General features: G+C 39.1%; 1 protein-coding gene across 2 annotated transcripts in view; it reads right to left on the bottom strand.

Moving 5' to 3' along the window:
- Nucleotides 1–951: 951 nt before the first annotated feature.
- The window catches only part of Phf6 (PHD finger protein 6), a 44698-nt gene continuing 32016 nt past the window's right edge, over nt 952–13633 (bottom strand). The window contains exons 9-11 of one of the 2 annotated variants that reach the window (XM_028765009.1): nt 11481–11614; nt 4330–4456; nt 952–4011 (exon numbers count right to left, since the gene is read on the bottom strand). In XM_028765009.1, the coding sequence (XP_028620842.1) occupies nt 4330–4456; nt 11481–11614 (261 nt within the window). In that variant the 3' untranslated portion in view covers nt 952–4011. The other variant, XM_028765010.1, reaches the window with a different exon arrangement.

The raw sequence follows: 13633 nt of genomic DNA on the forward strand, positions 1-13633 counted from the left end.
TCTGTGTAGCCCTGGCTGTCCTGGAATTCACTCTGTAGACCAGGCTGGCCTTGAACTCAGAAATCCGCCTGCCTCTGCCTCCCAAGTGCTGGGATTAAAGGCATGTGCCACGACTGCCCGGCTAAGTTTCCAACAGGTGTAATTAACTAAAGAGAACAATGTAACTCATTTTCATGTTTTTATTACAGTCTTTTAGTTGAGACTTAGTCATGGATTTTTAAATACACACACACACACACACACACACACACACGCACGCACGCACGCACGCACGCACGCACGCACGCGCCACATAGGATGTATAAGAAAGCATACCACTGTGTGTCCCAGCCATCTTTCTATAAGAATGCAGGGTTAGAAACTATGTTTGGGAAAAGTGAAGTTCAGGAATCAAAACTTTGGTTTCTGACCTGGGTAGGATCAAGCACAACAGATGTGCAAAATTTCCAGCAGCAAGCAGTGTGTGGAAAATGGAGTAACCTAAATCTATAATGTGGAATAGCTGAATGACCTGTCACCTGTCAGGAATTTTGATGTGTTCAGAGTTACATACTGATTTGGAGGCAGTGGACTTGATTTAAGCTGTGGGGATCTACACTATGTATTAGAAGGACCAATATAAAATGCAACTCTACTGTCTCTCGAAGGCTGCTATTTCTCTCCATGATGACATCTTTATATTACGAAACTCTGATCATTTCTGTTTAAGCACACCCCTGTAGTCCATCTGTGTGTTAAGTATGTGCTGTTTTTTCATACCAGGGTACTGAAGTCAGGACTAAGAGTATGCTGGAACTAGTCTCTAGCCCTCCGGTATCTGTTTATTGTTAACCTATTAAATGCCCTAGGCACCGTATTTCACCTTGAAGTAAAGCAAGAGTGAAGAAAACATGGCACGATTGCTGTTACCAAAACCCCGATATATACTTCTACAAAACAGACACACAGACCTGAAATTCAGAACTCATTTATTGAATGAATAGTATATGCAAGAATACCATTAAAATGAAACTAATACTACAAACTACAATTTTGAAAATAAAGCCAATATAACAGGAACAAAATATACATAACATTGAGGAATGTTTGATTTTTGACCCATGATGCATTCCTTATCTTTACAATTAACTTAAATGTCTGTTAAAACAAAACTGTGCCTTGATCTAACTTCAGTGCTTTTTCAAAAAGCAACAACATTCTACAACACTTTTGCTTTGAGAGATTTGAGATTCACACATTTGTTCAAGTACACAGATTCAATTCCATAGCAGATCTGTAGATCATGTTACTGTTAGTATCTTGAGTCATGTGTACTAAACAAGTACCACCTCAAGTCTGAAAACTGCTTATCCTTGACATGAAATTCATTTCAGGGGTGGGCTTTAAAACAATGAGATGAAAGCAAAAACTCCCCCCTCCCCCCAGGAACAAAGAGGTCTTATTAAAGTATAGAAACTCAAGTCTACCCTTCTACTCTAAAGAACATTTCTTACTAACATTTCTGGTAAGGCAATAAATGCTCCAGAATAATCTTCAGTATACGCTTGCAAAGATTACACGGTTTAATATTTAATAATGACAAAAAGGAACAAAACAAGAAAAAAAAAACAAGAAAAAAGACGCATTAAAATTTCAGGCTAAAAATACGCATCAGACAGCAATGGCAGTATTTTTGGAAATAATGTAAATGCCATATATTTGCCAAATAATGTCATGCTTATTAAAACTACAGTTAAGGACTTAAGAGTTGTACAGTAAATACACTGCTGAGGTCTATTATCTAAATATTAATACCACAATGTGATTACTAGCCAGATGATGAAGATGCTACTTGGGAACGTAAGTACTGTACAATTTTTACATTGTAAGGCACTTTTACTCAGCATAGAATGAAAACAGGAACAAAGAATCAAAATATTGAAAGTTTACAACCAAACGTGAGTGTTTCATGTGACTTCAGTTTACATTTCAACTTTAAATGAAGGTTATTTAGCCAATCACACCACAGTGAGAAAAACAGGTAGTTAGCCACTTATCTAACCAACCAAAAGGTAAAGTGCTTTTCTGGTTGCTAGTGGCAGAGAAAGGGCTGAAGAAACCCATACAAAATCATACATGTACTACATATCAAATCCATCAACTGACAGCTATAGTATTTGAAGTCCTTTATATAATTATTGACTGGCCATAATTACCCCGGCACCTTCCATTTTTCTTTAAAAAAAATCATTACAGTAGTTGTCCAAAAATGAAGGAGCACTATTTCTCCATGGGTAAGTTCTATGGCACACAATGTAAAAATTACCTAGACACAGTGATTTAAAGATTTAAAAAATAATGGTTTTCAGGCTGTTATAAGGAAATAAAGTACAGATCCTTTGGGAAAAGTCACATCGCTTGGTAAACAAACTGAGATCTGTCCTTGCACTTCAAGTCATGATGAACCTTGAAAATTAATCACATACACATCATGGCATATTAAGAGAGAAAGGAGAAGACGCACAAGGCAATCCACTACTAAAGCTAGTTTCCTTCTAAAAATAACAACAAAAAATGGTTAAAATAAAGCAAGCATTGAGTCCCTTGATTTAAGTAAATGTGTAAATACACACCTTAACAAACATGATCTTAAGGGACTAGTAGTTTAAAAATTCAGTCAATAAGCACAGTGTAATTTTCCACCTGTTACATTTCAAAACGCTGTTCTACCAGCTACAGAATAGATCAATGTACAGTCAAGTTAGTACGTTATTTCTTATTTGCAAATCTGATTCATTGTGTTAGGTTAACTAATGATTTGGAACTTAGAATCCTTACCTTTCATATTGAGGTGCTATGGTAATATTAGGCAGACCGCAACTAAATTTTTTGGTTTTGCCATAAAGAAATATGTAAATGTGCTTCAGCAGGTAAGTGGGATGTGTGTCACAAGCGAGAAACGCCAGTGGAAAGCCTTTCTAAAAATCTGATGATTAAGAAAACACTTCTGAGCCCTCGAAGAAATACAGGGCACAAAAGCTTATTCAATATGTAAGCAAACTGATGACTGAAAGCATTAAATAATGTTTCTAAAATAGTGGTCACAGAGTCAAAAATAAATACTGTTTTGCACAAAGATGGTTCCTTTAGAAAAAAAAACTGTTAGCACATAAGACCTCTTTATATACGCTGGGCCAAAATGTGAAGTGTTCCACACAACAGGGCACTTGAGAGAAACTGGTTTCAGACATGATGTCCAAAGTCCTTAGAGCACTGGTGACCTCTTTAATCTCAAAGAGGTTTAATCTGACGTTGCCAAATGTTATTTTGATCTTGATCCGATTCCATTATTTTGCCAGAAGCTCTTTGTACAGCACAGAGAGGTGTGCTGTCAAGAGTTTTGGCAGAAGCACTGGGGCTCAGAGCTTCTGATCACCAGTTGCCCAGAGTCTGTGCTGCTCAGTGAGAACAACTCTAAAAAGGACCAAAGGAAGGCTTCAGCACGCTTCTCAAAAGAAATGCTTAGAGCATGTGCTATCGAAGCCAAGATCAAAAGAAGGTTCTCTTCATATGTAGTTTCCATTGCTTGAAAACAAGAAAAAGTCCCCAAATTACCAGGTGTTGCTACTAGAGGCATGTTTGCATGGTGAAGTACAGCTTGCTTCTAGTTTCCTTTGAGCATGGATCTACTACACAAACTTAAACACTCAAAATAGTAGAACTTTGTTCAGTCCAGAAATACAGTTTACTTCATTCAATGTCTGGTTTAACTGTTGACAATATACACAGGGCTAATAGTGTTTCAACTGCTTCCCAGAAACTGCAAACTACAACTACGTAATATCAGAATGTCAAATCCGGCCGTCTACTGAAGGCTCAGAAAACTAACAAGGTGTTTTTAGGCAGTTCAATGAAGGATCTAAGAGTCGGGCAGTAAAAAGTTACAAACCCTTTATTTTAGAAAAGAGTGGAAAAGAAGCACAGGAGTTAAGTTGTTTTATTTTCAGTTTTCTAACTCTCTGTCCCACGAACCTGTTTAAAAGATGATAAAAAATGTAAAATATGATGCTTAAGGTGATATAATCGACATAACATTATTGAGGAACAAGGGTATCTTACTGATGCTATATTCTAACTATGTTTACTGATGAAGTAGATAGCTTGTTTATGGCTCTAAAACTGACCAGCTAAAGAAAAGCAAATACAACTCTACAGGGCTACACAATCCTAAGGATCCTGGCCCCACATTCTTAACTCCATAAAATAGGCTTAACACTTTTGCTGCATCTCGTCCTTCTGTTTCAATGTGCATGGTATTCTGACAACAGAGCTTTAAATCAACTTCCATACCTAGTTTCCATTAAGCTGCTGCTGGGTTAGTTGCTGATCAATTGCTAATCTTCCACGGCTTTTACTCTCTCGCTCCTCGTCTTCTTCATCTCGCTCATCGTTTCCACTATGGTTTTTACAATAGAGTCTACAGTGAGGAAAGACAAACATTTCAAAGTCCTTTTTCTAACGTTGGTAAGAATATAATCATATCATTACAAGCAGAGGAGGTTGGTTCCCTTATAAGATATGTGTTTGCTCCTTCATACTTAGTACCATGAGATAGATAGGTCATCAGGTAACAGCACCTGATGATAAGCCCACATGCTGGAAGGAGACAATGGACAACCAAAAGTGGTCCTCAGATCTCCACTTGTACACCATGCCACACACGTGCCCCCCAGCCAACAAATAAATAAAGTACACTTAACAAATCTCTTTTAAAACACAACTTTTATGGATAGGAGAGCTTTTGTGAGTTCGAGGCCAGCCTGGGTTCCAGACTGAGACTGTGTTTTAAAACAATTCAAAACAAAATCCAAAAGTCAACTTTGAGGTAAACAAACGAACTAATCAAATGCCACAAATTTATTTCACATACATAATTTACAACTACACTTTGAGATATTTTTAAAACATATTTACTTTATATTTGTCTTTGCGTGTATGTACACCCAAAAGCCAGAGAAGGGTACTGGATCCCCTCAAAGAGCACAAAGTGTTCTTAACTACCAAGCCATCTCTCTGGCCAAGGAATGTATTAAAGGTGCTTTCCACCAACCCACTGGTCAGTGTTTACTCCCCAGGACCCACATGGTAGAAGAAGACGACAAATGAATGAACGAACAACACACACACACACACACACACACACACACACACACACACACACACATGAAGGGCATATCTGTTCTCTATACACGATTACTTTCTCCTTGTATTTTGATACAGCCTTCCTCAAAGTCTTCTAATGCTGTGATATCATGCACGAGCTTCCTTGCCTCCGCTACAGTTCTCCTTGCATCTCACCTGGCTGTGTCTCTCTTCCCCTATACATACTGGACTTTCCAATTTCCCAATTTCTTTTCATGTCACAACACTGACCCTTTAAAGACAAGATTGAAACAGACATCTTGTCAGCTGCACCATACGGTGGATTTGTCTAATGCCATTTTCTTTGCTTCTTTCTTACTCCATTTCATATAAACTAGGAATCAAATCTGAGCTTGCTCAGCTTCAGGTCCAGCTTTAGTCCATCAATCAGGATACTGTGTCACTAATCCTGCCCACGTCTGGAGACATGTGATTTCCCATTTTCCCCTATCAAGGATGCTATACTTGAATCATATCATTAATGTAGCAGTGATCAAGGCAGAGAGTGTCCTTGTATATGTAGATTCCTCCTTAAATACAAGCAAGTGGTCACTGGAGTGAATATTTTTGACACTGCGCTGTTCCAGCAAATTTTGATTTAGACAGATACACTGTGTATTTGAAATTCATGAGATTTTTAAGATAAAATAATGTAGGTGGCTTTTGATGTGGAAGGAAGAATGCATGTTCAAGGTCTGACTAGAAAACCCAGCGAGACCTGGCTCAAAAAAAAATGATTAGGGTTCCAGAAAAAGAAAAAAGGGTCCTATGAATATATCTCAATGGTAGATTTATTTATCTAGCATATACATGTTTAATCCTAGAAACACACTCATGCACACACATGCCAACGCTCATAGAAAAGGTGATCTGAAGAAAATGTGGTGCATGTGTTCAACAGTTCTGCTTAACCATAATAAATAATTTGTATTGGCACAGGAAAATGGATGGCAGCAGAGGGCATCCTGTTAATTAAGATCAATTGCATGAAGACAAAGTGTGTGGAAGTTACAGGCTGGAAAGACCAGGAAACTAAAAGGGTGGTTATTAAGGATGGGGGGGGGGGCAGAAGAAAGTAACAGAGCTGAGTGTGATTAAAGTATATTATATGCATGCTGTAACAAAACCCACATATACAGTTAGTATATAGTAACAGAAAGGGGGAGAGAAAGATGATGATAGTGGGCTAACTCAAACCTGGTTTAAGGTATTTTTACAGAAGACATAGAACAGTACCCTCTTGTGGTCAGTTCTGGATAAAACTAGGCATTTATTCCCTAAAGGTTTACAACTAACATTTGAATAGAATAGAATAGAAGGCAAGGATGGGCTTGGGGTATTATAACTGAATACAAACTATGTGAGATTTTGTTGACATGCAGTCTCATTATGTAACCAATTAGAACAAGCAGTCCTAGAGGCCAACCTAGAATTTGTATGTAGCCTAGCTTTTTTTATTTTTTATTTTTATTTTTTTTGGTTTTTCGAGACAGGGTTTCTCTGTGTAGCCCTGGCTGTCCTGGAACTCACTCTGTAGACCAGGCTGGCCTCAAATTCAGAAATCCACCTGCCTCTGCCTCCCAAGTGCTGGGATTAAAGATGTGTGCCACCACTGCCCGGCATATGTAGCCTACCTGAGACTCATTATGGTACAAGTGACATCAATGACCTATGTTTCCTGTCATCATTAATTTAGGACTTTTTTGTTTGTTTCTTCTGTTTCACCAAGACAGACTTATACAGCCCAGGTTGCCCGCAATTGTAGCTGAGGCTGAGATCCTTCAGCTTTCATATTCTGAGTGCTGGGATAACACACATGCATCATTCTTTGCTCATATTGTCAATCTAGTTTTGTTCATTATTTTCCTTCATGTTGTAAAACATTTAACTCCTTCGTAGAGAGTCTGTACTCTTCAAATACTGTACATTGAGACTGCCTCATGTCTATTAAGTAGTTTTAAAGCATAGGTCCAGATATCCAGAGTGAGGACTCTAAGCAGTGCCATCATCTGTTAAGCATCTTCCCCCAAACATAGCCCCAGTCTAACTTAAACCTTTGAATGAAATTAAAATTTACAGGAAAGGTCCAGAGAGAAGAGGAAACCCAATAAGAATCAGGATAGTAAACAGATAAGAACAGAATTTGGGAACTTTTCCAAGGAAGCTTACAAAGGAGGAGAGAAGTGGGAGTGATAGGGTGGGAACTGCCCTAAATGTTTAGTGTTCTACAGAAGAACCATCATGGAGTCTGCCTGCTCCTCTTGCTCTCTGTTCACCATCTCTCTGGCATGTACCACCATGGCCAACTTCCCTTGCCTTTTCAACTATAACGTTAGAGTTCAAAAATAGCTGTTAGAGGGGGCAGGAGAGATGGCAAAGTGGTTAAGAGCACTAGCTATTCTTCCAGAGGACCTGGGTTCAATTCCTAGCACCCACAAGGCAGCTCACAACTGTCTGTGACTCCAGTTCCAGATCTGATACTCTCACAGAGACATACATGCAGTCAAAACACCAATGTCCATAAAATAAAAATAAATAATTTAAAAATGGCTGTTAAAGAAGGAAGGCCATATTTAAGTAATCCAGATGCCAATTCATTCAGAAAAATTCCTTTACATTTGCACCTGTTTTGCTGTTTCTCTCCGTAATCTATATGCACAACACCCATTTGAAGCTAACAGTCTATCTGCAACAGATGTTGCATGAATTTAAGAAGAATATATATATGATTTGAAAAATATGTTTTTAAGATTTACTTATTATGTACAGTGTTCTGCCTGCATATAAGCCTACACACCACAAGAGGGCAGCAGATCTCATTATACATGGTTGTAATCCACTGTGTGGTTGATGGAATTGAACTCAGGAACTCTGGAAGAACAGTTAGTGCTCTAACCTCTGAGTCATCTCTCCAGCCCATAAGAAGTATATTTTACTGTGAGAAGTTTAAAGAACAATTTAAATGATCATGACAGAATACTTTTTAGAGGTGGCCACTGAAACATGATTTTTTTGCATATTTGAGACAATATGCAGTCTCTTGTGTAGCCTCATATGACCTTGAGTTTGCTATACAGGGCTTCATGCACAAGTCTCCACTAACTAAGCCAACCCACCCCTGAAATATGATTTTCTGACAGTCAATGAATTGATCTAAATGTCTAACACAGGAGCCAATGAAAAGGTGATTAACCAATACAATGAAAAATCACACAGCCATAAGACACACGTAGAACTGGTAAATGTTACAGATACAACAAATGGAAAACAGATTGTAACCAACTGCCTCCCGCATCTGACGTCTTTCCTCTGTGTGCCTTCCAATCCTGTTTAATTATGCTCTGACTACTGCTTAGACAAAACAGTTAACATTTTTGGATCTGCTTAACATTATATTGGTTTTTACATTAATGTGGTGACTAGATATCTTTCAATGCTAGGTCCTTTTACTGAGGAATGTAATATAGTTCACTTGAGTGCTTAGCAAAATGCAATTGTTTTTAAAGTTGGATAAAGTGTGTACATGTGTACTTATGCATGTAGGGAGAGGGAAAACAGTTTTCCTTTACATTTTCAAACCAATTATGACTAGAATTGCCTTTTAAAAAGCATTTCATATTGTGCACTCTTGATGTGCTTTCGTTAATTTTCCTGAATTTATACTCGATTCTTTTGCATTTTCTTAGATAATATCAGTAACAAGAACTAACCGTTGCATCTATTATATATGCTTTTCTTTTTTGTGGTGTAGGGAATGAAACTTGGATTCTAGAGTGTTCTGGTCAACTGTGCTACCATTGAGGTACATTCTAGCCCCTTTCTTGTTGCAAGAGCTAACTCTGCCAAGTATGTTGAAGATAATGTTGGTACTGGTACCTTTGTCTTGTTCCTAACCTCAATGAATATGTGTTCAGACTAATTCTTCTATTAGGGATGAACATGAGAACTGCCTCAAGTTTGACCCTCATTGCAGACCTACTGAGTTAAAACATCTGTGGTAGGGCACAGCACAGGCACAGACAGTTCCAAAAAGGCCAAGTCTAAGTCTGGTGATTCTGAGGTCAACCCTGGGTAGGGACCATTGCTTTTACTTCAACACTAAATAAACTATTTGTTGATTTCTCCTGGACATCCTCTTATGATTCCCAACTTAGTAAAAGTGCCCTTGAGACAATACTCTAAGATTCTGAGTTGACACTCAAAGTTATAAACTGGCCTTTCATCATTTACCTGGGAGGTGGTGACATAGTTTTTCCTTGCTAATTTACAATAGATCACATGAACACTTATTTTTCAAATTTTAGTATCACATTACAGAGCTGGGTTGGATGTTTATAATTTATATTGACTATATATAAAAATTTATACTGACTTTTATAATTCATATTGATGAGACAGGTAGGTACAGTTTGTTGATTTGAATTGTCTGTCATTACAGTTAAGCATGCCTTACACAATAAAGTAGAAGTCTTCCATTTCCTGCTTTGTGTTAGCTGTCTATATAACCATCTTCACAATATCTGTTGCTGAAAGGCCTGCCAGCATTACCATGTTATGGGGGCACGCAATGGGCTTGATGACTTAATGTATCCACAAACACTAGGGCCAAAAGAATTGTTTCACTGAATGTTAGTTATTGTTTTACTGCACAGTAACCCCATGAAAGTGTTTCACAAGTCTCAAAGGCACATCAAGTTCATGGGTTCCTATCCAATTACTCTGCATCTGATGGAAAGAATGGAGCCATTAGAGATACACAGGGGAGTGGCAGACCCATTACAAAGAGTGATGTGCAATCCTGAATTTCAGAATATATTCCTTGCTCGTATGCGAGGAGTAAAAGCAAAACGTTCCTACACACAACAACCAAGCACCTTAGTCTGAGGACATCAGGTGGAACAGAAGCAAAAAGGAGACAAGAATGAACAGGCTACTGATAGTGATCCGGGTGAGAACTCGTGATACTTGAGACTAGTGTGCAGTTGTGAAGGTAGAGGCCAAATGTAAATGCCTTTAATCCCAGCACCAAGGCAGAAGATGTGTGTGTGAGGTAGAGGCCAGCAGGGGCTACACAGTGAGACCATGTCTTTTTCTTTTTTTTTTTTTTTTTTTTTTTTCATTTTTCGAGACAGGGTTTCTCTGTGTAGCCCTGGCTGTCCTGGAACTCACTCTGTAGACCAGGCTAGCCTCGAACTCTCAAACTCAGAAATCTACCTGCCTCTGCCTCCCAAGTGCTGGGATTAAAGGCGTGAGCCACCAATGGCAGGCTGTTCCAGCAAATTTTAAAGGTAAAATTAAACACTTTATACCATGGGTTAGGTTAGCTCCTTCATCTCCAATATTATAGCTGTTTGTAACTACTTCCAGGTGTTTATATAATTTATAATTGAGCACTGATTTTGTCTGGCCATTTAATAAAAAGGTAGAGCTGTTGGGAGAGCCCAATAAACTGTAAGCTTCATGAGGCCAGTCTTGTGACTAATCAGCTCGCAGTACAATGTGTACATCACTTACAGATGAATGAACCCTAACCCAGGGGCACACAGGAGGAGAAAAATGCTAGCTGTACATCTCACTCCTTAAACAATAGCATCACTAGTCTATATTTGCCTGAAACATCATCAAAGAATAGAGATTTAAAACAACTAGTGTTCCCTTGGGAACTCCCACAAACTGAACCACTAACCAAAGAGCGAGCACGGGCTGGACCTAGGCCCCTACACATATGTAACAGATGAGCAGCATGGTCTTCATGTGGGTCCCCCAACAACTGGTGCAGGGGCTGTCCCTGAGCCTGTTGCCAACCTGCCTGCCTGCCTGTGAATTCTGCACCCCTAAATGGACCGCCTTGTCTGGTCTCAGTTCGAAAGGACACACCTAGTCCTGCAGCAACTTGATGTGCAGGGTGGGAGTGGAAGGTGACACCGAGAGGGGGGAGCTTCCCCTTCTAAGGGGAATTGGGGAAGGACTTACCTGAGGGAGTACTGAAGGAGAGAAAGGACTGATATTGGGCTCTAAAGTCAACAAATAAATAAATTTAATAAAAAAAAACCTAGTGTTTTGGGTTTTTTGTTTTGTTTTGTTTTGTTTTGTTTTGGAGACAGGGTTTCTCTCTATAGTCCTGGCTGTCCTGGAACTCACTCTGTAGACCAGGCTGGCCTCGAACTCAGAAATCCGCCTGCCTCTGCCTCCCAAGTGCTGTGATTAAAGGCATGCGCCACCACCGCCCGGCTAGTGTTATCTTTTTAAGGGCACTAATTTACTGATATATTAAGGAAAATGGGTACTTGTTATCTTACTTGTAAATTCCTCGTGACATATTTTCAATGTATTTTGCCTTGTCTTGTACTCCACAGTGGTAATGGTAGGTTTTAACACAGGCTTTTATTTCACATCCAATAGTAGCACCAGGCTGACTGCAAAGTGTACATTTCTGTTAAAAGAAAGACAGAATAATCAGAAGCAATACTTCACGGTTTAGGCAATCATATGTACTCTAGTTTTAGGCAACTACTTCAGTTTACACAGAAAAGAGCGGTCAGGAACTGGTGCAATAACCCAGGGGTTAAGAGTACTTGCCGTTCTTACAGAGGATCAGAGTCCAGTTCCCAGCAACCATGCTACAGAGCTCACAATGTCTATAACCCCAGCTACCTGGTCTTCATGGGTTGCAGGCAGCTTGCAACTGCCTGTACCTTTGGGTACCTGATACCTTCTTCCTGCCTTCACGGTTACCCACATATAAGTGTGCATACTGGCAGACAAACATACCCATAAATGAAAGTAAGTATTAAGAATAGAAGAAAAACATTAGCCATTTTCTGTAGCAAAAAATACACCAACAAAGTAAACATATAGCATATAATCAAAGCTGTAACACTATGTAAGGTTGGACTCTAAATATAGAGAACACTCTTTAATTTTACTAGCACAAAAAGTATAATATTGTATATTTTAGTGGTTTGATTCCCTTTCTTTCCTGAAATTAGATCCCTTCCTATTATTATTGGAAAACTGAGAAAAGCAGGAAAGCAATCCCTGCACTGGAAGGCAGATTACAGAATGGAGCAGGGAGACTGATGGGGCTGAAGCCTTTTCAGACCTTCTCCTAAGTAATGCTACGAGAGTAACAGGTGCTCACTGAAAAAGAGGGTTCATGGTGCAATAAGACCGACAAGCAGGAGAATGTTTCATAGCCCTTCTCCAGGAAGGGAGGCATAGTAAACAGCTAGCAAGTTTATTCAACTGCAGATACCCTTTTATTATTTGGAGTGGTGGGGGAGGACTGTGAGGATTTCTATTTCTATTAGAGTATATGCATATATAGTATATTAGAGTATGCACCCTAACCTTTAACAAAGCCATACAATAAGTTCATGAAGAGAACTAAAGGCTTTTTGTTTGTTTGTTTGTTTTTGTTTTTCAGGACAGGGTTTCTTTATGTAGTCCTGGCAGCCCTGGAACTTACTCTGTAGACCAGGCTGGCCTCTTAACTCAGAAATCTGTCTACCTCTGCCTCCCAAGTGCTGGGGTTAAAGGAGAACGAGTACAATTCACTTATTTAGACTTCTGTTAAACAACATAGCACTGCTGTACAAGAGAATAAGGTGGTTTTCCTATTAGGTTTTAGTACTAGAGATTTCAGTTTCAAAGTGATCAAAATTAACAACCAAATGACCTGAATCTAAAGAACAGATCATTTTCACTTTAAACTAGGAAGCTCCACAAAGAAACAGCCATTTCTAGTAGAGCCGGACAAGGACCACAACATCTGAAGCTCCCACTTCAGAGACTTAAGAACGTCACAACAGGGGAACAAATGGACCACCTCATCCAGGACAGCCTTTATGGGCCTCATAGGTCCACATGGATGACACAGTGCTTCCTGTGCAATAGTATTATGGCTCCAAGAGGTGAGAATGAATCTGTTCATATCCTTACGTATAATTCCTAGTTTACTTCTTTTTTACAGTTATCTTACATTATGAGTGTTTTGACTGAATGTATACATGAATACCTAGATCCCTTGGAACTAAAGCTACATACAGTTGATCACTGTGTGGATGCTGGGGGCTGATCCTGGGTCCTCTGTAAGAACAGCCAGTACTCTTAACTGCTAAGCCATCTCTCTAATCCTTTATTTAATTTTCTGAATTATTTCTTTTATTCTCGATTAGGTTTATATGTGCCTGTCTATGTGTGGAAACATGCACACGTGAGTACAGGTACCAGTAGAAATCAGAGAGGGTGTTGGACCTAGAACTAGAGTTATAGGGAGTCATGATTGGATGCTGGAAACCTAATTCAGGTCCTCTTCAAGACTAGTAAGTTCTCTTAGGCCTTGAGCTGTCTCTCAATATAACACACACACATGCACACATACACACATACACACACACAAAGAGAGAGAGAGAGAGAGAGAGAGAGAGAGAGAGAGAGAGAGAGAGAGAGA

Source organism: Grammomys surdaster, unplaced genomic scaffold (genome assembly GCF_004785775.1).
Source record: "Grammomys surdaster isolate TR1022 unplaced genomic scaffold, NIH_TR_1.0 147, whole genome shotgun sequence".
NCBI classification, from domain to species: Eukaryota; Metazoa; Chordata; class Mammalia; order Rodentia; family Muridae; genus Grammomys; species Grammomys surdaster.